Source organism: Colletotrichum acutatum (assembly GCF_030867785.1).
Source record: "Colletotrichum acutatum strain CBS 112980 chromosome Unknown BDZ83scaffold_68, whole genome shotgun sequence".
NCBI lineage: Eukaryota > Fungi > Ascomycota > Sordariomycetes > Glomerellales > Glomerellaceae > Colletotrichum > Colletotrichum acutatum.
Genome location: NW_026849062.1, coordinates 142,609 through 165,614, shown reverse-complemented (window position 1 = coordinate 165,614; position 23,006 = coordinate 142,609). Strand labels below are relative to the sequence as shown.

At 54.8% G+C, this 23,006-nt stretch overlaps 8 protein-coding genes across 8 annotated transcripts; 3 read left to right on the top strand and 5 right to left on the bottom strand.

Moving 5' to 3' along the window:
• Positions 1-40: 40 nt before the first annotated feature.
• On the bottom strand, positions 41-1,546 carry BDZ83DRAFT_753728 (uncharacterized protein; the record flags this gene model as incomplete). The annotated part of the gene is made up of 2 exons (XM_060514385.1): positions 41-1,010; positions 1,068-1,546. 2 exons carry the CDS (start codon positions 1,544-1,546, stop codon positions 41-43), a joined length of 1,449 nt encoding a protein of 482 aa, XP_060363279.1.
• A 327-nt stretch (positions 1,547-1,873) lies between these two features.
• Positions 1,874-4,597, top strand: BDZ83DRAFT_626920 (P-loop containing nucleoside triphosphate hydrolase protein). The gene has a single exon (XM_060508598.1). The coding sequence runs from the start codon at positions 1,951-1,953 to the stop codon at positions 4,402-4,404; it is 2,454 nt and encodes an 817-aa protein (XP_060363278.1). The 5' UTR covers positions 1,874-1,950; the 3' UTR covers positions 4,405-4,597.
• Positions 4,598-4,660: 63 nt separating this feature from the next.
• BDZ83DRAFT_626919 (uncharacterized protein) lies at positions 4,661-5,500 on the bottom strand. The gene is made up of 3 exons (XM_060508597.1): positions 5,200-5,500; positions 5,054-5,119; positions 4,661-4,972 (listed from the first exon to the last, which is right to left on the bottom strand). The coding sequence occupies exons 1-3, from the start codon at positions 5,366-5,368 to the stop codon at positions 4,944-4,946; spliced, it is 264 nt and encodes an 87-aa protein (XP_060363277.1). The 5' UTR covers positions 5,369-5,500; the 3' UTR covers positions 4,661-4,943.
• A 1,534-nt stretch (positions 5,501-7,034) lies between these two features.
• On the top strand, positions 7,035-7,850 carry BDZ83DRAFT_720859 (acetyltransferase; the record flags this gene model as incomplete). The annotated part of the gene is made up of 2 exons (XM_060512315.1): positions 7,035-7,476; positions 7,594-7,850. 2 exons carry the CDS (start codon positions 7,035-7,037, stop codon positions 7,848-7,850), a joined length of 699 nt encoding a protein of 232 aa, XP_060363276.1.
• A 182-nt stretch (positions 7,851-8,032) lies between these two features.
• BDZ83DRAFT_581288 (nonspecific lipid-transfer protein) lies at positions 8,033-9,481 on the bottom strand (the record flags this gene model as incomplete). Its single annotated transcript, XM_060505441.1, has 2 exons — positions 8,033-8,915; positions 8,979-9,481. The coding sequence occupies 2 exons, from the start codon at positions 9,479-9,481 to the stop codon at positions 8,033-8,035; spliced, it is 1,386 nt and encodes a 461-aa protein (XP_060363275.1).
• A 1,096-nt stretch (positions 9,482-10,577) lies between these two features.
• Positions 10,578-11,873, bottom strand: BDZ83DRAFT_720857 (uncharacterized protein; the record flags this gene model as incomplete). Its single annotated transcript, XM_060512314.1, has 2 exons — positions 10,578-10,764; positions 10,804-11,873. The coding sequence occupies 2 exons, from the start codon at positions 11,871-11,873 to the stop codon at positions 10,578-10,580; spliced, it is 1,257 nt and encodes a 418-aa protein (XP_060363274.1).
• A 2,205-nt stretch (positions 11,874-14,078) lies between these two features.
• Positions 14,079-14,862, top strand: BDZ83DRAFT_742221 (uncharacterized protein). The gene has a single exon (XM_060513105.1). It carries the CDS (start codon positions 14,128-14,130, stop codon positions 14,842-14,844), a length of 717 nt encoding a protein of 238 aa, XP_060363273.1. The 5' UTR covers positions 14,079-14,127; the 3' UTR covers positions 14,845-14,862.
• A 687-nt stretch (positions 14,863-15,549) lies between these two features.
• Positions 15,550-18,059, bottom strand: BDZ83DRAFT_581378 (fungal-specific transcription factor domain-containing protein; the record flags this gene model as incomplete). The annotated part of the gene is made up of 2 exons (XM_060505451.1): positions 15,550-17,325; positions 17,385-18,059. 2 exons carry the CDS (start codon positions 18,057-18,059, stop codon positions 15,550-15,552), a joined length of 2,451 nt encoding a protein of 816 aa, XP_060363272.1.
• Positions 18,060-23,006: the final 4,947 nt, after the last annotated feature.

The window sequence follows — 23,006 nt, the reverse complement described above, 5'->3', positions numbered from 1 at the left end:
CAGTATGGCCAGTCATACGAGTCGAATACCAGGACCATGCTCAGTCTTCCTTAGAGTCTTCTGCATCTTGAGGAACCTTTCGTGGCCATTCGGGACAAACATCGATTTCCTCTCGCGGGAACCAAAGTTCCAAGAAAAGGTATAGCAAGTAGTCGACAATGACGCAGAGGCAAAACAGCTTGCCAGCCCAGATACCACAGCCGTAGTATCGCTTGAGTCGGTCAATGAGGGCGAAAGACCGCACTCGACTGTTACCGAACGTCGAGGAATTGGCAGCGTCATAGCCATAGAACTCGGCTTCGCTGAGCTCGCCTGTAATTCCCTGGTACACGCGCTCGGTGCGTTCAGCAACATTTGTCCATGAGTACATCTTCTGGACTTGCTCATGGAAACGTTCCGTTCGAATCTTGTTTGCTCGCAGTGCAGCAATAGCCCTTCCAGTTGCGGCGACCAAATCGTCTTCTTCTGGCTTGGCGAAGACAGTCATGTGCGACGGCAAGACCTCAGGAATACCACCGACCTGAGTGCATACCACGTACAGCCCGCAACTGGCTGCTTCTACAATGACAGTGCCAAAGGCTTCCGTCAAACTAGGATGGAGGTAGATGTGGCCGCGAACCATGACGTCGCGTACTTCTTCATGCCGAATAGGTCCCAACATTTCTACCCGATCTTGCAAGACGTTTTGTTCAATCATTTGTTCGAGGTCAATGGCCTTGGGCCCTGAGCCTGCAATGATGAACCTCGTGTTCGGGTGGTTCTCGAGGATGCGAGGGATCGCAGCCGTTAAGAGATCCGTTCCCTTGTTATAGAAGAGACGAGATATCACGACGATTGTGACTACATCGTTCGGTCCCAGGTGATGCGCGGGAGGTGGATTTTGACCAAATGCATTATTGGCATCGGTAGGGGGGTAATCGAGTGGACGGAAGTTTTCAGACACGACGGCGTTAGGTATGACTGAAACCATGAGGGGATCCAGAGATGCTCGGAGAACGGTATTTTCCTTGCTACGATTCCAATCAGTTTTGCCCCTGCGATGAGAGTCAAGGCGCGACGCAACGTACCAGGTATGGCTAACACAAATAACGTGGTCCACGTCACTCAGGGAAAACTTGAGAATCTTGTTTGTCAAGATGCTGCTAGCATCGGCGAATCCAAAAAGCGAATGGTCCGTAAAGACGGTCCGTAGACCCATGGTTCTCGCATGTAGAATAGCTTCATGGCAAAAGGTGCTCAAACTCGCATGGCCGTGGACGATTTCGATCTGTTCCCGGATGAGGATATTGCGAATGATGGGAAAGGCTGAAAAGACGGTTGGGAAACTAGCCGATCGGAATACGACGAGGAAGGGGATGTGGTAGACTCGCAGGCCGTTTGTCAGGTTTCGAATACCGGTGCGACCCTTATAAGCGTGGGTAATGATGATGACTTTGTGGCCTCGATCGATGAGCTTCGTGGATAGCTGGTAAATGTGACTTTCGACTCCTCCTGGCTGCGGGAAGAAGAAGTCGCTAGCCATAGCGATATTGTATGTTCGAGCCATGTTGTCTGTGTGCTCGGCGCGAGCGGTGGTCACCTAGAGAAATGATGATGAAGCATTGCAGGTTGTCAAGCGTGAACTCGCAGGACAAGATTTGTAGTCGCAAAGTGAAGTTGACGAAGAGGCGTGTTCCTCAAGGTCTTGCTCAGCTAGGCACCTTGCGCAAGAACCTGGAGGGTACGCGACTGAAGCTAAGGGGGGAGCTGCGGCATGGTGGTCCGATAAGGAAGATAAGGCAAGCGGTAGAACCTGGCAGAATTGCGATAAGGAAGGCCATCCAACTTTTTTTTGGGACGATGCGACAGGTGCCCCTCCAACTTTTGTATGTCAAGCCTCGCTGCGAAAAACGGAGGTTTGCGCAACGTTCGCAACGACTCTACAAGGTTCGCGAGAGCCCAATTGACACCATGTACGCTCGCTACGTCCCATCCAAGAAGAAAGAGGCCCAGGCGCCCGTCGAACCTTCGCCGCCGCCTCCTCCCCCAGCTCCAGAACCATCCGCGATACCAGCTAGCGAGCCAGTCGTGACCGAAGGTACCACCGCGGCCGTTCCGTATGCACGATTCGTACCGTCCAAGAAACCTCGCACCTCAATTTTGAGTGCAGCACCGGCAGAATCTGATGTACTGTCCCCGGCGACGAAGCGCAAACATGAAGAGCCCCTCGATGCCGTAGATACCCCGGTCAAGAAGAAGAAGTCAAGAAAATCGGAAACTGGTGCTGCATCAGACGAAGAAGAGACGTCACCGAACAAGTCTGAGAAATCGGAGTCAAAGGACACCAAGTTGGAAAAGAAGCAAAAGAAGAAGCGCGAATCTGAGGTCGAGACTGTCGAAGGGGAGGATGCCAAGGAAAAGAAGGATAGAAAAAAGAAGAAGAAGGACCGCGAACAGGAGGACGCAGAGGATGACGCCGTCGACAGACGACACAAGGACGTCCTGGCCAAGGCTACAAAATACTTGAAAAAGTCAGCAGAACTGATTGCCAAGAATGAAGCTGCGGACAAGATGGACGTGGACGAGGAAGAGGAGAAGGAAGAAGAATACGACTTGGTGCCCCTTCCACAACCCGAACCGACCGCTCTCGATACCTCGAAACCCTCTTACGAGACGCTGCCACCATGGCTCGCCGCCCCGATCCGCGTAGCTCCCGACACACGGACATCCTTTGCAGACATTGGCATCAACCCGAAAGCAGCACAGATTCTCGAGTCAAAGGGGTTCAAGGACGCTTTTGCCGTTCAGACGGCCGCTCTCCCCTTGCTTCTGCCGTCGTGCAAGCATCGCCAGGGCGATGTCCTCGTTGCCGCAGCCACTGGTTCCGGTAAGACGCTGGCATACGCCTTGCCCATCGTGCGCGACATCAGCCAAGGCGCCGTGACGAGGCTGCGGGCTTTGGTCGTTCTGCCGACGCGTGAGTTGGTCAAGCAGGCCCAGGAGGTATTCGAGCTTTGCGCCAGCGCGTTCGATGGCCGCGAGCAGAAGAGAGTGCGCATCGGCATCTCCATTGGCAGTCAGCAGTTGAAGCATGAGCAAACCAGTCTCATTGAAAAGGGAGAGAAGTACGACCCTGAAGCGTATCGTGTCGCACACCAAAGGGAATTGGAGGCATGGAAGGATGTTGAGGACACCGCAGCGGAAGATGAAGACGCAGCAGTAACGAAGCCGACCGCCGGATCTCTCCCGGATCACATTGTCGATTACACATCCAAGGTCGACGTCCTAATCTGCACCCCCGGAAGGCTCGTCGAGCACATCAACCTGACCCCTGGCTTCTCATTAGACTACGTCCGCTGGATGGTTGTAGACGAAGCCGACAAGCTTCTCGCTCAGAGTTTCCAAGGCTGGCTAGATACCGTCATGCCCAAGCTCAGCACCAACAAATTCAGCGCTCGCGACTTTCCCGACTCAAATCTGAGCGGCGTGCGCAAGGTCGTCCTCAGTGCCACCCTGACGCGAGACCTTAGCTTGCTGAGTGGGCTACAACTCCGTAGGCCGCAGCTCATCGTCTTGGAAGGCGAACAAGCCGACAGCACGGCATCTATTGCCGAGCATACCCTGCCCACTCTGCTCAAGGAGTCGGCCATCAGAGTACACGACGCGAATCTCAAGCCGCTCTACCTCATCGACCTCCTTCTTGACGGCCACCTCATGTCCGAGACCACGTCCAAGACGATTTCCGAGTCGCCCGCTGAAGACGACGCCACATCTTCATCAGACTCCAGCTCCGACTCCGATTCCTCCTCAGACTCAGATTCCGACTCGGACTCGGACAGCTCCTCGGACGCCAGCTCAACAGCCGCCGCTGCCACCACCTCCAAGTCTTCCACAAAACCCTTCACAACAACAGCCCTCATCTTCACCAAATCAAACGAATCCGCACTCCGCCTCTCCCGCCTCATCTCCCTCCTCCACCCTTCTCTGACCTCGTCCATCGCAACCCTCACCTCAACCCAAAAGACCTCGGATCGCCGCCGCGCCCTCCGCGCCTTCGCTGCCCGCCGCCTCCGTCTCCTCGTCGCCTCCGACCTCGTCGCCCGCGGTATCGACCTGCCCCTCCTCGACAACGTCATCAACTACGACCTTCCCGCTAGTGCCGCCGGCTACGTCCACCGCGTCGGCCGTACTGCGCGTGCCGGCCGCGCCGGTGCCGCCTGGACCTTGGTCGAGGACGGCGAGAGTGGTTGGTTCTGGGGCAAGATCGCCAAGCCGAGCAGCGGGATCCGTCGCGCGGAAAAGGTTGATCGTCTGCGTATCGGAGACCCCGACAGCGGCGGGTTCGAGGAGGAGAGAGTGCAGAAGTACGAGGAGGCGTTGGAGAAGTTGGGCAAGGAGGCCGGTGAAGCTAGGAGGCAAAGATAGTGTTGGATATAGCGGTGTCTCATATTATAATACCATTTCAAAGCATGTGTTGCCTAAGATACTCCTCCTTTCATCGTTTATATTTGAACCTCTTCACTGCGGGTCATGACTTCCGCACTTCATGATTAGGCAAGCCATTTGATGCATCTTCTTGCCGTAGTATACTCTGAGATAAACGCTTTTTCGAGCTAAGCATTGGATCAAAAAGATGACGGCGCTTTCTCGCTGGTGTTCATTACTTTATTGATTGATCTATCACCACTTAGACTCATCCTTGTCATGTAAGCTCCCAACCCCACTATGAGCTATTGTCACCTGGAAGGGCCGCGAACTCAGCCAGGTGCGCGGCTCACGAGGCGATGGCGCACATCGACATGATTGATCCATGATTATGAACATTGCAGGGGAGGGGGGGGAGTTGAAAAGGGAGAAACAAAAACAAGAAACAGTCCTATCGAGATAATAGGAGTGTTCACTGATACCGTGTCTCTCAACTGTGTGAAGCGTACCGAGAACCGCCAAAGCTATCAACGCAGACATTAAGTGCACTTGCCAAGGAACCAGCTCCCTATTAACCACGTCAGTCTAAGTGCCATACTGCCAGACCGAACCCTGGCTCGTGGATATAAAGAGTGATTTGAAGACGTACCTTGGTAAGAGACACACTTCAGACCGCTGTTGCACACAATTCCGGAGTAGTTGACATTGCACCAGTCTAGACAACAGTAAAGCCGACATTAGCAACTCTTCACGTCATGAACACCCTTAACCTCATACGAGGCGTCGTCTACTAACCTCCCTTGCGGCGCTGGCCCCAGCAAACGTACTCCTCAGAGCCGGTGTGAGGCATGCAGTATCCACTGAGGCACTCAATGTTGAGCTGGCACTTTGCCCCGTCGCCGCTCAGGGCGAAGGCGGTGCCGGCCATCTGGGCGATGAACAAGAGGGACGAAGACAGCTTCATGGTTGTTGAATAAAATGGCTCTGACGGAATAAGCAAAGGGGATGGGGTCCAGATACGAGTGATTGCCAGTGCAATAGTTCGCACCTCTCTGCTTGGTTATATAGCAACCTGTGCATCCCCTTCCCCCCCCCCCCCTTCTTCCCATATTTCCTGCACGGTCTGAGCTTCAAGGTCGACAAACTGCGCCCTACTCTTAGTCCCATTTTCTTGTACGAGGACATACGGATATAATTCTGCGCCCACGGTACAAGGATGGGCGGTGACGCCGTCCTTCCCGGCGGGCGGTGTTGTGGAGTTCTTTCTCGTGATAACAGTGTATAGGCCGTCGGACATTGACAGACGACTCGTGTAATAGAGCAGTCGTTTTCTCACTTTCAGGTAGTTTTCCAACTAGTCCCCACTAGAATATCAAAGCTTTCTATTATACTTCGAGGCTAGTAGTCATTTTCTCTCAACGTTTCGACGATCCGTATTACGGAGAGTAATCTCGGGGAAGTGGGAGAGAAAAGTCAATGAATGCAAGCTCTCTCAGCCATCTCGAATCAAAATATAATTTGGAACTCCGGGTATAGAGTCGTAGATGTTTGCAGCGACTCTCGCTCTACGATTCTACGATTCTGTGTCGTATGTTGTAATCATCAAACCCGACTTATCAGTCAACTGTCTGACTCGCGCAGTTGCCTCAGGTGCAAGGAGGCCTTGTAAGCCGGAGTGCGAGCACAACGCTCACAACATCAGTCCCATGTCTCCTAATTGCAAGCCGCGTCTTCGCCGAGACCAATTAAGGCTCTATCAACACGAATATCCTTTGCGAAAAGCTTAGGTTCACCTCTGTGACTTGACCTCGCGCTCAAGATCTCGTGCCGTGGAGGGTTTACTCACCAATTACCTCTCACCTAATGACGCTCGAAAGAGAACGGCCAATGGCTCAATTGAAGCTGATGAAAGGAAAGACCCAGGTACGGTCGAAGTAAACACGTCATCTTCAATGTGTTTCTCGGCAGTTCTGTGCCGATCAGCAATCAGCATCTACGATACGGAGAAAATTCGAGTCATGCCTGCTATTCGAGCCCAAGAAACTGCTTTTCGTAACTCCGTTTAAGGTCTTGAGCGTTGCAGACGTTGAGACTTGGAGATATCTATTGACACACCAGGCAACATTCGTTGAACAGGACCAATGTTTCAAAAGACTCGACAAGTGTTGTTGCCGTTGAACTGAAGACATGATTTCGTGACCAGTAAGCCGTGCACCGTGGGAACACATCTCCTCTGACGGGAAAAGACCGGGATACACGGCCGAATCCTGCCAAAAAAGGGACCCAGCAAATCAGCGTTCTCGAGAGACTCATCCGCAACAATCAGTGACTCTTTATCACAGCTCATTCCAGCTAGCCTACCTCTGCAACTCCATGTTTACAGATGAATAATAGTAAAGCACGCAATTAAGGAAACCTGTCATTATCAGGAAAAGACCACATCGCACCTTTGCACCATTGACTTACAAAAGTTGATGGACTACACCGTCTCGAGCCTTGATATATAAACCAGCCCACGATCCTTGGCAATCCGGCATCAAGACAATCAATCCATCAGTCCAACAACACAATAAAATTCCCCGATCTCGAGCCTCAAACACCAGAAAAAAACCCACTACACATCGTCAACAATGCCGCCCTACAAAATCCAACCTGTAACCCTCGCCGACAGCCCCGCCCTGGCACGCAACAACATCTCCGCCTTCTGGACAAACCCGAACTGGAACCTCCTCTGGCCCAAATCCACAACCCTCGACTTCCTCATCGCCGAAGCCACAAAGCGCATGCCAAACAACCTCCTGCGCGACACCGCCGCCCTGCGCCACCAAAAGGCCGTCGACACCGAAACAGGCGAGCTCGTGGGCTACGCGCGCTGGGAGCTGCCGGCCGGTCACCGCGACGCGACGGCGTGGGACGGCTTCAAGATTGCAGAGGATGCAGCGGTGAGCGAAGAGGAGAGGAGGGCGATTAAAGAGCGCTCCGATGCGGCGTGGTGGGAGCCGATTGATATGGACGGAATCGATGATTGCGTCCCGCAGAAAATGCGGATTCTGGCGGAGAAGCCGTATATCAGTAAGTTATCCGTCACAACCTGAATGAACGGGAGTGGCCCCGGACGTGCCCGAGCCCACTGCATCGTCCTCTTCCCTTCCGAGACTTCTCGGTTCTTGAGCTAAGGTGTGAATACAGGCCTCGACTACCTTGCTGTTCATCCCGACCAGAAAGGCAAGGGAATAGCGACCGTCCTCGTCGAGGAAGGCATCCGGCTCGCCGAGGAGACAGGGATCGACATCTTTATCCTGGCTTTCCCGGCCGGCCTGAACGTGTATAGGAGGCTGGGCTTCAAAGAGGTTCACCGCGGTTACCAGGACGACACCAAGTACGGCGGCGAGGGTTACTGGGTGACGCTGTTGACGTATGAAGTCAAGAAGACAGACAGCACGTAGGGCTGCCCTTAAGTCATCTCTCAGCTGGAGATGGGAGGAAGGGAGAGCAGAGAATCAACGACGTCAATGATGACGATAAGACGAAGCCAGCGACTTCAATCGATGCGACGTATATTTCATAGCTACTAATTTTTCACAATTTCATTAATACAGACCCAACATCCCGACAACCTCATCTCCGCTTAGAACCGCGCCTCCACCTTCTCCTCCGTATCCTGCAAAGCCCAATCGCTCCTCTTGGTCTTACTCCTCACAGCCGCCGCCTGCTGCGCCGTGAACCCCTTCGCCTCGACCGCCGGGTTATACCCCAGCTTGTTCGCCTTGCCCACCGCCGCAGAATCAATCGCCGGAGCCTCTTTGCCGTCTGCGCGACGGTACACCGTCACGACCACGGCGCCGCCCAAGCCCAGGTTATGCTGCAGCGCGGCCTTGGTACCCTTCACGGCGCGGTTGTTAGCCCAGCCGCGCAGGTGCCAGACCAGCTCGGCGCACTGCGCGATGCCCGTGGCGCCGAGCGGGTGACCCTTGGAAATCAGCCCGCCTGACGGGTTGACGACGTACTTCCCTCCGTACGTGATATCCCCGCGCCTCACCAGCTCATGCGCCTTCCCCGGCTCCGCCAACCCGAGCGAGTCGAGCACAATCATCTCGTTGGCCGAAAAGCAGTCGTGCAGCTCGACGACCTGCACGTCTTTGGGAGTAAGCCCGGCCTCGCCCATGGCGGCCTTGACGGCGTGCTGCGTCATCTCGAAGCCCATGAGATCGATAGCGGAGCGGGAAAACAGCGAAGGCGCGTCGGTGGCGAGGCACTGGCCCGCGACGAGGACGGCCTGGTCCTTGAGGTGGGGCCGCGCGTCGAGGAAGGCCTGCGAGACAAGCACCGCGGCGGCGCCGCCGTCCGAGGTCGGGCAGCACTGCAGTTTCGTGAGGGGCGCAAAGATCTCGGGGGCCTTGAGGATCTGCTCCTGGGTGTAGACGTCCTGGAACTGGGAGTAGGGGTTCTTTGTGGAGTGCTCGTGGTTGATGCGGGCGATTTCCGCAAAGTCCTCGGCCTTGGCGCCGTATCTGCGCGCGATGTTAACTATGTGTGCGTTCTAGCAGCTTGTAGAGATATGAAAGGGAACATACTTCTCCATGTACTCCCGCCCTGCGTTGCCAAACATCTGCGCAGCCCCGGGTGCGTTGGTAATACCCCTCGTCTCAGCCATCATCTTGATGGTGGTACCCGTGGGGTTCTCCCGATCATTGAAAAAGCTCTGCAGCGAGCCGGGCATCATCTTCTCGAAGCCAACGACGAGCACGCAGTCGGCGGCGCCGGACGAGACAAAGCTGCGGGCCATGGCGAGGCCCGTGGAGCCCGTGGAGCAGTTGTTGTTGACGTTGTAGATGGGGATGCCCGTCATGCCGAACTGGTAAAAGACGCGCTGGCCGCAGGTGCTGTCGCCGTAGCAGTAGCAGGCGACGCCCTGCTCGACGTCGTCGTAGTTGATCTGGGCGTCGAGCATGGCCTTGACGCCGGCCTCGAAGCCCAGCTCCGTGTAGTCGACCTTGCCGCGGGGCTTGATGAACTTGGTCATGCCGACGCCGAGGACGTAGCAGGGCGCCTTTTGGCGTTGTTGTCTGGGAGCCATGATGTTTGATGTGTGTGATGTGTGTCTGGAAGGATGTAAGGGTTGGTTATTCCTGTGTTATGGTTGTGATACTGGAGGTGGCTTCTAGTTGAACTTGGTGATGGTTTGGGAATAAGGATTTGGGGTTGCCAATCTCAATGAAAGAGGATGAGAAAGTGAGACACCTGGATAGATACTCTGGGGTAGGACCTTGTGATATATTCCCCCGGCTATGTAGAAACGATTAATAAGGTATACGGATGTCTCCTGGCTTTCATGTGCTCTGCAAGAAAACAACAGGTGAAGTTGGCAAGCTTTCGCCTCCCCCTCTTTGAGCACCACTTTCTTTTTACCCCGGGAATACGGGTACGGATAGGGATGAGCTTCTCCAGACCCCCAGGTTTCCTCACTCCTGAGCTACCTACCTACGCCTACCGGCACAAATTCCGCACTATCCGTTGTGACTTTGTGACCAAAAACAGCGTCAAAACACCACCCAAATCCACAGCTAGGCATGTAACAACGGGGATCATTGGGGTCTATGGGGAGCTTCGATGCGGGGAAACTGCGTCTCAAAGACACAGAATGCCGAGGCCCCGGCCGCTAAGAGATGGTCGAGCACTTTTGAGCTTCAGACCTTGCAGCTGTGTTTCCCCAAAGATGATGGCCAATCATGTTGCTTGCCGAGGTAAAATCTGGTCCCTCTTTGCCAGGTTTAGTGTAGGTACTCCGTAATAGCCCTTTTTGGTAACCTTGTCGTCGGACTACTGCGGTGGTTAACTGTCGTTGGGGGGACTAATTAGCAATGAATGTAACGAAATGCTGACTCGAATAGGTGATTCAGACTCGGTGATTTCGCATCTGATACCTCGTCGTGCTCGTGAACTTGTGAAGAGACAGGTCTCATGAGCTTGAACTACTAGTCTGTCTATCAATTCTGTCTATCAAATGCCAGAACCAAATACATGATAAGACTCTTGAATGAACATAGCCTTGAGACACCGGTGTTGCACAGCTAATACCATTGGGGAATCAAGTGTTGTCAACTTGGGGTGGACTGAGATGAATCTATCTGTTTCTACCAGGCAACACAACTCATAACTCAAAGCCTCTCAATTCATTGCAACTTGCCCTTCACCCACGCCTCAACCTGCTGCTCAATCTCAGGCACATACAACCACCTCATCTGCCCCTCACCCTCCTCAAACCACACCTCCTCCCGCGGCAACTTGGCCATCTCATCGCTCGGAAGCCTCTTATTATTCAACATCTTGGTCAACCCAACCAACCGCCCCAGCCTCTCCCTCCGAATCCCCTGCCAGAACCCAACGCCCTCCTCCCACCCAATCTTCCCCGAACTCTCCCTCACCCTCTTCACCACCAGCGCAAGCGAAGCAGCATCCTCCAACGCCATCGAAGCCCCCTGCCCCGTCGTAGGCGGAATCGCATGCGCCGCATCCCCCAACACCAACACCCGTCCCGCACCACCCTGCGAAGCCCACCTCTCCAGCGCAGGCAGCATGAAAAACGGCCACACATTCATCGTCTCGTCCCGGATCCCCTCGAGCGCAGACCGCACCAGGCCCGGCCACGCCTCCTCATTCAACCTAAGTCTCGCCTTGAGCGCCTCCTTATCCGCCATCAGCGCCTCCCGCGGCAGACTCGCCTTCTCCGCATCAAACGGCACCTGCGTCCCCGCCAGCATCTCCCCGCCGTCCCGCCCCTGCGGCGCCAGCACAAACACCCCATTACCGCTCGCCACGCTGACGGGGAACTTGTACTCCTTGTCTTCCGGAACCCGCAGCTGCGCCGTCGGCACCGCGTACGTCAGCGCCGCGAGCCCCACAAACCCGGGCTGCGCATCCGGCGCGACATAGCTGCTCCGCACCCGCGAGTGGATCCCGTCCGCGCCGACAAGTAACCCGGCCCTCCTTCTCTCCCCGTCCGCGAACTCAAACTCCACTCCTTGGTCATCCTCCCCAACAACTTTCACGAACCTCTTGCCATACCGCACCTCCACTCCGCGCGCCCGACACGCCCCCGCAAGAATCTCAATCAACTCCTGCCGAAAAATCCGCACGGCATCGTACCCAAACTCTGCCTGACCGCCGAGCGGGTACCGGTCGACTGTGATCTCGTCGCGGTCCTTGTAGTAGACGTAGTCAAAGCTGTACGCCTTCTCCAGGAGCGGCTCGTAGACGCCCAGGGACTCGAGGATGCGCAGGGCGTTGGGGCAGAGCATCATGCCGCCGCCGGCGTGGTGGGGCAGCGGCACCGCGTCGCGGGACTCGTAGATTGTGGCGGCGATGGCGTGCGCGTTGAGGGCGAGGGCGAGGGCCATGCCTGCGATGCCGCCGCCGATGATGGCCACGCCGTCGAGGCTGTCGTGGGTTGAGGTTGTGGCGGCGGGCATTGTGAATGATGTCCTGAGTGAGGGTAAGGGTAAACGTGTGTGACAAGATAGAGTGAGATGTGTGACTAGCAGACTATGAGCTGTGTGCTGTGGGCTAATCTGTACAGCGACAATGGTGAGAATTTCTTGGTGTTTGCCTGCCTTGGTATCCTCAACGCAATATCGGGGAGACTCCATGAACCTTTATACCCATCCAGCTTCACATCCCGACCTGCCCAACTGCCCAAAAGTCCATTAGATTAATCCCTCCCATGATTGTTAAGCTAAAAGAACACATCATCGTCCTCCAAGGGCGCCCGCTTCCACGAACCAATCTCGCCATCTCACCAAGAAAGCCACACGGCCGCGCCCCCTCCTCCGGGTGACCGGACCCGCCACTCGGCCGAGTACCATACGAATCACCCAATCCAGTAAAGCTTCCTCCGTACTCCGGGCTCCTCCTTCTCCGCGTCCGAGTCCCGCCCCCCTCACCAAACCCGAGCCGCCGAATCGCTGCTCTCCATCTCATTGTTCACCCTGCGGCCCAAAATCACTCATCACACAAAGCTTCGGTTTGTAAGAGAGAGAGGGGGGATTATGTGTGTTCCCCCCACCCCGAGTAAGCACTATTCTCGCTATGTAACTATGGAGTAAACGAGAAAGAATAAAAATAAAATAGGATCGACTTGCCTGCCCTGAACCATCCTATCCCATAAAGTCGTATACACACACACCCCCCTGTCGCTGCCCTCCATGAACAAGATTCACACTCCCGAATCCCTCCTCAAGACAACCCCCAACCGGAGAAAAGGCGTCAACGTGAACCCCGAGCTCCCCTCACTTCACACACACATACAGCACGCCGCCCCTCCCTCATCAATCCAGAAGGGGGCCACGGGGGGAAACTCTGAATCGTTCCATCTCACCTTCGAACCTCTCGGCTCCGCCGAAAAACCTTCCCTGGGGGATACATGTTACGTATCTTTATACCAAACACTGTGAACAAACCGTCTCATATTCCTTCTTCTCCTTCACACCGTCCAAGCATCACCACCGCACACCACCAAATACATACTTTCCTCTCCCCTTCTCTCGTCATAACCCGTCAACCAAACCCCCCTTGCAAAAGGAAAAAAAAAAACTTAGAACTCAGATTCCCCCCTTCCCTTCCCTTCACCCACGCCCCTAACTCGGCCGAGTGGCCCCGATTTGGCAACCCACGTCCGACCGTCTTTTACACTGTAGTCTGTACTTCATACGCAGCACAGCTCACCGAAAAAAGAGGTGCTTGCCAAGCTCCTATCGCATCTTCACTACACGTGATAAACTTCCGACATCCGGACGAGCATCCGCGAATCTACGAGTGCCAAATCTGATATTCCGTGACATCGTGCGTACTCTGAAGTAATTGAATGACTTCGGCTTCAAGAACCATGATGGTTTTGGTGTCGTAAAGATGGGGATGGGGTGAGGGGTGAGAGTTGCGCGTGTGTAAAATCAACATAACCAAGAATCGCAGAAACATCCAGCTCTCCGTATTCAACACAACTAAAGGCGTAATCAGGACCTCCAAATCACGAGCGCCAACAATAGCGAGTTGAATGCGAAGAGGCCAATCAACAACCAATCCGTCTGCCAAAAATTTACCAAGGTGAACATGCGCTGCCTAAGGTAAGGCAAGGTAAGCATAAGCACCACCTTAGCGTCGGGTCCCAATTTCCCCCGTCCGCCGCTCTCTCGGTCGAGAAACCAACGTGACCACCCAACGCCCGGCCGAGTTGCAAGAGCAACTACTTGAACCGCTTCACCATCTTCGGCTCCGGGAATTGTCAGCGTGGTTATTTGGTCAGCAGACCACGCATTCAATCTCACTGCGCCGAACGTGGGCTGGCGCAAAGCCCTCCCCATTCCTTTCGGACTTGAATCCTTCTCGGCCGATAGATCTGCGAGAGAGGAACACCGCTGAGAAAGAAGCCCCCTTTCTCTCAGTAAAGCAGAGAATCTCGGCCGGGACGGAAAAGATGATTTCCAATGATTTCTGGTCTCAATAGTAGACAGCTAGTGACTAGAGACGAAAGTAGTTTCTTGAGAAATGTATAAAGCGCAAGTATAAGTCGCGATGAAGATATGTGTCCAGACTTTCATCACCACCAACAACAGCATCATCACCATATCTTCTCAGCCTCAAAGCTACTACAGTCTACCTTTTATTCTCAACTCACAATACCCACAACTGAATCAAACCACCAAGACCCAAACCCACTACCTATCAAAAATGCACATCCTCCTCATCGGCGCAACAGGCCGCAACGGCACCCTCGTCCTCACTGAAGCCCTCACCCGAAACCACACAATCACAGCCCTCGTCCGCGATCCCACCACAACCTCCACCACCCTCCCCCCTCACAAGAACCTCACCCTCCTAAAAGGCTCCCCCCTCTCCCTCCAAGACCTCCTATCCGCGATGCAAACGCCAACAGCACCAGACGCAATCATAATCACCCTCAACCCCCGCCGCCTAACAGACTCCCCCTTCTCAGCCCTCGACCCAAACACGCCCCCCGCCCTCCTCCACGACTCCGTGTCAAACACCCTACAAGCCATCAAAACCCTGAACCTGCCTCGCGCCCCCAAACTCGTCATCAACAGCATGCAAGGCGCCGGCGCGAGCTCCAAGAGCCTCATCTTCCCGCTCCGCACCCTATTTAACCACACCAACATGAAGCACACTCTGGACGACCACAACGCCGTGGACGCGCTGTTCAGGGCCGACAGCAACGGCGGCGACGCGGTAGGCAAAGACGTGGATTGGGTCTTGGTCAGGCCGCCTATGCTGACCGAGGGCGAGAGCCTGCCGGTCAAGGTGTACGACGACGAGGGCAGCGGGGTGTGCTGGATGCCCAAGATCACGAGACGGAGCGTGGCCGGTTTCATGGTGGACGCGGTTGAAAAGGATGACTGGAATCGCAGTGCTCCTGTGATTACGAACTAAGATCAAGTTCAGTCAAGATGTGTAAGCGAGAGAAGCTGTCGGGTGGACTTAAGAGTCCATGTCATTCTGCCTTTGACAACGGAACGGCTCCTTGGTATTTGATGTAGTAGTAATAAGCATGTTGTGCAATGCCAACCATGCCCCTTTTTTGGTTTTCCTCCGCTGCTTGTTGGTATCTTCGGTGTAATGTATTTACAGAGTTTCTACTCGTGTGCTCTCCCTTGCCCAGTGGGCATTTCGCATCTCTTTGCTTCCCCTTACTAGAATGTCTGCATAATCATCATTGTCTAGCATCGCATCCCTTTCTTACTCACAGAAGTGCTACAAGTAACTAACAACTGCGGAATTATGACCTGCTCATCCTCGCCGGCAGTCGAGTTGTGATTATTGTTGTTGTCGGTTGACATGTGATTGGTCGTGAATGTCCAGCAAGGACAAGGGTCGACGGGTCCTCTTGGATCGCCGTGATGTCCCCGCAAAGGGGGGGAGTTTTGTACCGCTGCCGCGGTATTTGTCGTGTATTTGTCAACGCAGAATCCCAGCAAAACGAATCCAAGCCACAAGGTGTTCGTGGCACGGGCGACTTTTGGGGTGTTCCGGTCTCCCTCCATCATATCCTATCCCTATTCTCAACCCCGCATCATGTTATGTTAGGAGGGGCCTGGTATCATCGGATTCCAGTAGTCCAAGTCCCAGTCCGCGTAATCATCCGGAGTCTGCCGACCACGCATCAGCCCAGTCCCATCCGTCCCACAGCACCCAGCCGCCGTAGTCACTTACCGCAGCCGCCGACGCATTTGCATGAAACATGAACGGGGGCCTCGTCTGCATGTAGGGATCCATCGGGTCGGCCGGCTTAGGCAAGGACATCTTCTCGGGGCTGGTATTCGTAGCCGTCTGACAGGCGTCGAGCACGCCCTGAAGGCTGCGTCGAATGTCTTGCAGCTTCTGCTCTTGGGTCGTGGATTGTACTGAGGCCAGAACCACGGCGAGCGCGACAATATCCTTGACGTCGTTGCCACCAACGTTGCGGACAAGTAGGTTGAGCGTCTTCTCGACCGTCTTGATCAAGCGAGATGGTGACCAGAGCGCAAATGTTTCGGTGCTGAAGGTGACCCCATCATCCATCGGATCCGGGGACATGGCCACGGTAGATGCTATTCCAAATGTATTCCCGTTGACATGGGACTCGGTCGCTGCCTTGATGTAAAAGCACACGCTAAAGGCTGCCTGCAGAATGTCCTTCTTCAGTACCATGTGATACATGTCGCTGACATCCTGGAAATGACTGAGGAGCGGGTCCAGTTCGTCAAGGTATCGCATGATAACCATTGAAGACCGCAAATAAGCCCTCGATATCTGGGATGGAGCGTCCGGCAGACCGAGCGCGAATGGGCGGTACAGGGCCAGCAGAGGGCGTCGGACATGCATGTCGAGAATAACCCTCGACCGCCACTGCTTGCTCTTTTCGACTTCGTTTAGTATACCGTGGCGCGGGAACAAGTAGTTGATATCCTCCAAGAACCGATCGAGCTTCGTCCCAACTTCGATAATCTCACTGTAATCCCGAATCGAATCCACGCGGTTGATTAGGTGCGCAACCTGCATCCGAGCTCCCAACGTCATAGCAGCGTATACCTGCATCTGGTTGTCGGTAAGCTGGTCGATAGGCTTGCTCGGCGGGAGCTCCTTCATGTCAAAGAACAGATCGCTATCGTCAAGGTTTCGGGGAGGTCGGCAGGTGAAGTCTCCATCGCGTACAAGGCAGGACAGGTTGCATGCCAGCGAAAGGTGCAGATCCATATCCAGTATCGTAAACCACAGCCTCCGTCGCAGCTCACCAAAGAACACCGGCACCCGAGGTTCGAATTCCGATGGGTCTCGGTGCATGCCCATGGTCATGGCCATGCGTACGATATAACCAAGTTGCGCCCACGAATCCTGCGGCCTCGGCGTAGTCATCCTCTGAGCGTGAACCAGGAGAATCTCGGTCTGCAACGTTGTCAAATCAACCAGCTGTTTGCCCTTCAGACCATCGAGCCACGACCTGACCAGTGCGCACGCTGTGGGGATGTGAACTCCCTCCACGCGCTCATGACCCAGCCCCTTTGACTTGGTCTCAAATCTCGAGCCAATGGAAAGCACAGTCAGAAGCTGAGGAAGAAATGTGTCCCCCTGTAGTTTCCCTTCCCAGAACAATTCGTGTTGTTCTTTGAAAGTGGGAACATGAATCATTCGGTAGATAGTCTCGGACGTGTCGATGTAGGAAGCCAGTAGCCTGTCACATATCGATTTCTTAGGAAGAATATCCTGCATGCGCTTCTGGACCGGAATGACCGAATCGGCAAAGACGGATATCGGGGACAACGACTTTCGGTACTCCTCTTGAATCCTCTTGTGTAGTATCTGCAGACCGTACATGGTCTCTCGGATACCCTCAATCTTGGACTGGTTTGCCATGAAATCTTTGGCCTCGTCAAACTGGAAGAGCAGGGTTAGGGGTAAGAGTCTCGGAGTGAAAGGGGTTTGGGAACAATTACCAAGTTCAACAAAACACGCACACTGTTTTGACCAAAAAATCGAGTCCGTAGGGCGCCTCTCTTGACCGTCAGCCCACGAATTGTTTCCGGCGATAGCGGCAAACGCTGACCAGTTCCGCTGAATTCTGTGCCTGCAGGGCTCCTAATCATGAATTGTTTCTCCAAGCGGTCCAATCGTGACGTGAGTTCCTCCAAAGCAGTGTGACCAGTTGATTCTCCGTTGCGCAAGGGCACAAAAGACGACTCGGCCGTCTGTGGGCCTGATGCCGCGGTTGTGGGCAGGCAATTCCGCTTTGGCGGACGCTGCACCTCGCCCATCTCGGCGTCCGAGCCATCTGAGAGCATTGACGAGTCGTGTTCGGCGGCATACTTGCAGTTGCGATGTGACTTCTGGCATTGCGAGCATGGCAAGTTGCGGTCACATCTCAACTTGCGCTTGCGACATTCGGTGCACGACTTGACGGGACGCGGCCTCTTGACACTGCGTGATGCCGATGCCGCCGCCGCCGCTGCTGCTGCCGCCGCCGAGGTTGATGCTCCGCCGGCAGCAGGTGGTACAGGGGTTCCCACAGGTGCAGGCGTGGGTCCAGGCGCGCCGGTAGAGAGAGTATGCGGAGACGGTAGAGTTGGTGATGTATCGTAGGGAGTTGGGGCGTTGTTAGGTATCGAGCCCATGGGAGCAACAGCAGCAAGGTTTGTGTTGGGATGCAGTGTTGTTGTTGTTGTTGTGACTGTGCCCATTTCCGGGGCAGAGGTGGTTGCGGCGGCCATTTGTGCCGTGAGATGCAAGATTTCTAGAAACCCCCCGTTCGGCACCGGCAAGAATTACCAGCGGGAGCGGGGGAGACGGTGAGCAACGACGCGAGAAAACACAGCACAATATAGCACAGGCAAGCACACTTGGCGGCACACCACAGTTAAGCGGCGGCAGCAACAACGGCAGTGCCTGGCTTCGTGGTCTGAAGCTCGAAGGTGTCTTTTGCTGTGTGCAGACTCTGACGCGCGCACGTAGCGGGCGATTTCTGGTAGTGGAAAGAACAACAAATACAGCTGTTTCTGTAGATCGACACGCTGATGAACGTTGTTCTCATTGAAGTTCCCAGGCACGGCTAGTGTTGCCTCTGCTCTGGTGCGCGACGCTGGATCTTGAATCTGACTGGTGTCGAGTCATTCGCCGGCCATACCTGCTGTGAATGCGGGTGAGCGTGATGGTCGGAAGGGGGGGGTGCGGCGTAGGCGCAAAGCGAAAACGAGCGACGGGAGTAGAGGCAGAAGCTGCAGCAACGTCGATCTTGTTGTTGGAGATAGCGATCTGGTCCGAGTAGCAGCGTGGGCAGTAACAGCTGTTCTGGCTCTGCCGTGTCCAACAAAGATGGGGTATCTGTCTGCCGGACAGGTCGTAGCCGATGTTACTCAAGAAGCGGCTCTGGATCCGTCGCCAATGGAAGAAGATGAAGCTTCAAAAAGAAGACGGGAGCTCGTGAGTGAGGAAGGAAGGGAAAGAGAGGAGAAGGGGGTTAGATGGGATTAGGAAAAAAGAGACCAAATTTGGTAGTTGCAATGAATGAATGATCCAAGCTTCCCCGGGGCGTTGGGGGTGTGTGGTGCAGAGCGGTACGGGTGCCGTGTGGTCCAGTGCCTCGTCCGAGGCAAGGTAAGGCAAGGCAAGGCAAGGTATAGAGCAATGTAGGGACGGAGAGTGAAGACGGTACGGAGTAATAAGGTGAGGAAGGGCTTGCTTGGTGAACCGTGAGACTGGCGCCGTGGCCCTCACTCTCTCTCTCGCTCTCAAGTCTGAAGAATCTGCTCTTTCGTTGCTGACCGTCGAATCTCGGGAGAAGCTCGAGACCAGGCTGGTTGTTGATGATTTACTTTGCCTGCCCCCCAGAGGATGAGTACCTGGGAGCAACGATATGTTGGCACTCTTACTGCTGCTGCTGCCGCCGCTTTTCGTTCTCCTCAAAGAGAAGTACAGTCGAGGGCAGATGCCAGTGGTTGAGGTGAGTTGAGCGTGTCAAAATCGAGGTCAAGGTAGAGGTGTGAGATGTACAGGACCCCCGAAGAGAGAAAAAAGTGTCGAACGTGCAGGGACACAGTGCCCTTGTCAGGCCTGGCCTGGTCTGGGCTGGTTCATGGTGGACGGGACGGGAAGTTTGGAAGGTTGAGTAAGGTAGGCCAGTCGAAAGACGGTCGTAGTGGTGTGTTTAGTGATGATTTGGTGATCCACCCCCCTTCCACGGCCGTCGTTCCAGGCCATTCAATTGGAGAGATTGGAGGTGGGAGGTCGGGTCCAGGTAGGGTAGGGTGAGGATACGCCGGCATGCGATTCTCCTCAGGCTGAGAGGCATAGAAGCACGGCGAACGCAGGTAACCCGGTATCCGTGTAGGGTGCTGGTATCGAAGAAGGGGGGGTGGGCAAGGTGAAGAAGACTTGCTTGTATCCGTTCCGTGACGGATGGAGTAGCTGGCTGGTGCTGCTGCTGCTGCTGTGGTGGGGGAGACTGGGAGAGACAGCCATGCTCCAGGCCCTAAGCTCTTTCTTCTAGTCGACTTCGCAAAGTCTCTCCAACCTCCAATCACTCGTCTTTGCCGTAAGTAGGTACCTCTTCGCCGCCTCGTAGGCGTATCCGTGGCTGAGATGCTGTCCGATGAACGGCTCAAACAAGGCGAAATTAACAAAGAGAAACCGCGGTGGGATGCCGATGAATTGAGGGCGTTCGATAGCCGAGAGATACACCCAAGAGCCGCCGGTCTGTCTCTCCAATCGCAAGCGCCTTTAGAGACTATGGACGTAGTGCGTTGGGCGCAGTCTGGTCGCCACGCAGTGTAAAGCAGGCGTCCCAAGTCCCTGCCTCAAGAGTCAAGACACAGACAGACATGGACAAGCCGCCTGAAGCTCAGGATCAGACGTAGTGTACCAACGGATAGATGGAGGATCGAGTCTTTGAGAGGCACGGAAAGGTACCACCGTCCCGACTCCCCAGTAAGTGGGACGCCGATGCAGCGGTCATCGAGACTCTGGGCAGAAAAAAAAGACGTTCAAGAGCAGAAAAAAGGCAGCTGAGACGGAGCACTAGCAGCAGACTGCCACTGGTCGAAAACCCCGGCCATGCGCCAGGCCGCTAGAGACATGTCGCCGGGCTGAGGGGCATCGCTGGGCCTAGAACGAAGCTGGACGATGGATCGGCGTGCCGGGTACCCTTGCCACATTGCTGAAAATCTGTAGCTGGGCATGAGGAAGCCTGGTAGTTGTTGCTGCATAGTCATACAGTCAAAATGGGCGGTAGACGGGCAGCTCCATATGATCCCGTCGCCTCTTGTTCTTCTTGGTCAAGTTGGGAAACAGAGTTGGCTGCTCTGAGCAGGGAACGAACGGTCAACGGGCACGGTACGTTGTTGAGGATACGCTTCTTAGCAACCGTGGCGTAAGCGGGTGTCTCTGGTTCTAGCGTGCAATGCAGACATGCAACGACCTGCAAGGTTGCCATCGCATGTGCCCTGATCGGCATGGATAATGGAGAAATGCTCTGTTTCTTGTCCGTTTCCTTCGAAGCCTGAGCCGAACGGAACTTCGACCGTCCTCGCTTACGATTTAGCGCTGAGGTGGAGTCCGGAAAATTTGTTCATTGCTTTTGCGTCGGGAATCTTGATGTCTTGATGGCGCTGCCTTCGGGCGTGTAATTCGAGTGAGTGCGTGCGCGAGCGCAAGGGCGAGCGGGCGGGCGGAAGAGCCCAACTGTCTAACAGTCTCCGTGCCCAGGATAACGTATGTGTGTGTTGTGTCTAGTCTATGTGTCTAGGCATGTGTATATGTCGTGCCGTTGAGCCTGTAGAGTTAATGTGCGATGAGGGAACCAGAGACGGAGCTACGTGAACCTTGTCAAAGATCCCGTGTACTTCCCACAAGCAGTCAACAACCGAGTAGGATGGACAAGACAATACACAGTGAGTGTCGTCGGTAGCTTGCTTGGGTAGCTTGCTTGGGTAGCTGTAGTACCTACATAGATCCGTCAGCAGCACACCACCACGTGTGGCCAGGATGGCCGGTCATGATGAAGCACCAAGCAAGCTAGTCACGCACAGATGCGCGTTATTAACTTGTGGCGGATAGGCATCCAAAGGCAATAGTCCAAACTCGAGGCACCCCAAATCCCCAACGTGAAGTGTAAAGGAGACGTGAGGACCAGGTGGTTGACCCTGCCAACTACCTTCATTGCTTGGCTTGGAGGAACGAACGGCTTCAAGCGTTCCCGGCCAGAGACACTTCCAAAAATACACGGCATGTCCATGGCGGACTTGTCTCCAGAAACTCAGAGACAACCCACACTTTCTGGGGCTCAGCGGGTGTCACCAAGCGGCCTCGACTGGACCCAAGCCTGGAATTCCCCTGGCCCGTTTGATCCACTCAAGCTTCCTCTAGCACGAGCTGTTCCCACCATCCGAATGTGATTGTGCAGAAAGCCGGCCGACCCCATTGCAAGACTGCAAATCGTCTTCCAGGGTTGGAGGATGGAAGGCCAAGATGAAGTGGAAGGAGTGGATATGGCATGGCTTGCGGTGGGCCAGTTGCATAGTGCCTGTCAAAGATTTCCCCAACAAACATGAGGTAAGGTGGTAAGGAACCCCATCTGTAAGGCCAGTTGTGGAAGCCGATTCGAGGTAAGTGAGCATGAGCCTGTCAAGGTCGGGAGATGCGCAGCCAGTGAAAGCCACGCCTAGAGTATCTTCATTTCCAGGGCCTGGAAAAACTTCGTGTCGACCACCTTGATCTATTGCAGGAGCATGATGGGGCCGATGGGCATGCGACATAAATCGTTGACGTCCGTTAACAAGAACTGATTGCCGTCCCAGTGTACGGAGTAAGAGTATGTACACGAATAAGTAGCGAGACGCCGTCACTGATGATCGGTGCCTTCTGAGGGGGGCTTCAGCCTTCGAGCTTCAACAATCTCCTAAGCTCGAGGGATGCTCAGCACAACGACGTCCGGCTGAAAACCAACAATTCCTTGGCTGAACCGTCCGGCCGGGAACTATCCGTACCGCTTGCGCGATTGTGTTTGGGGCGCCGCAGTGGCGGTTGAGGCGAATGATGTTTTTGGTTTTGGTGTCGTTGTGGTAAAGTAAGAATCTGCGCCTACCGCGTGCGCGCGCGCCGCGAAACACGCGATACGGCAATCTGAACTCATACAGCATGCGCTTCGCGGCATCTGTTATCCGATCGTTGCCAGTGCCTGTCCAAATCTCGGAGCCTGCCTAGTCTGTCCGGATCCTTCAGGCATGTCTTGTGATTCCGGACGGTTAGATGTCATGGGCGTCATACGTCTTGTGGTGGTGGTGGTGGTGGTGGTCGCGCTGATCACTTCAGGCCGCGGAGTGTGGTCCGAAGTCTCCTCCTCGCCCACCGCATTCCCGTTACGTGTGACGGCGCCGGGCCTGAGAGGAAATAAAGTACGGATACGTCCACTTTCCCACCCCGTCTGAGAGTAGGGCAAAGTCTCTCTCACAGACCATTGACAGGTCCAACCTTGGTACCAACGCATCTCGGACTGTGACATGATCCTCACCTAAGCAACTCAATGTGAGCAACGGGCGAGCTAGCTGTCGCCTCGCTGCATCGCACGT

Coding starts and splice junctions, on each gene's coding strand:
- BDZ83DRAFT_626920 (XM_060508598.1), top strand. CDS start 1,951: ATGTACGCTCGCTACGTCCCATCCAAGAAGAAAGAGGCCCAGGCGCCC.
- BDZ83DRAFT_742221 (XM_060513105.1), top strand. CDS start 14,128: ATGCACATCCTCCTCATCGGCGCAACAGGCCGCAACGGCACCCTCGTC.
- BDZ83DRAFT_626919 (XM_060508597.1), bottom strand. CDS start 5,368: ATGAAGCTGTCTTCGTCCCTCTTGTTCATCGCCCAGATGGCCGGCACC. Junction 5,120..5,199: donor GGGCCAGCGCCGCAAGGGAG/GTTAGTAGACGA, acceptor ACTGTTGTCTAG/ACTGGTGCAATGTCAACTAC. Junction 4,973..5,053: donor GAAGTGTGTCTCTTACCAAG/GTACGTCTTCAA, acceptor CGTGGTTAATAG/GGAGCTGGTTCCTTGGCAAG.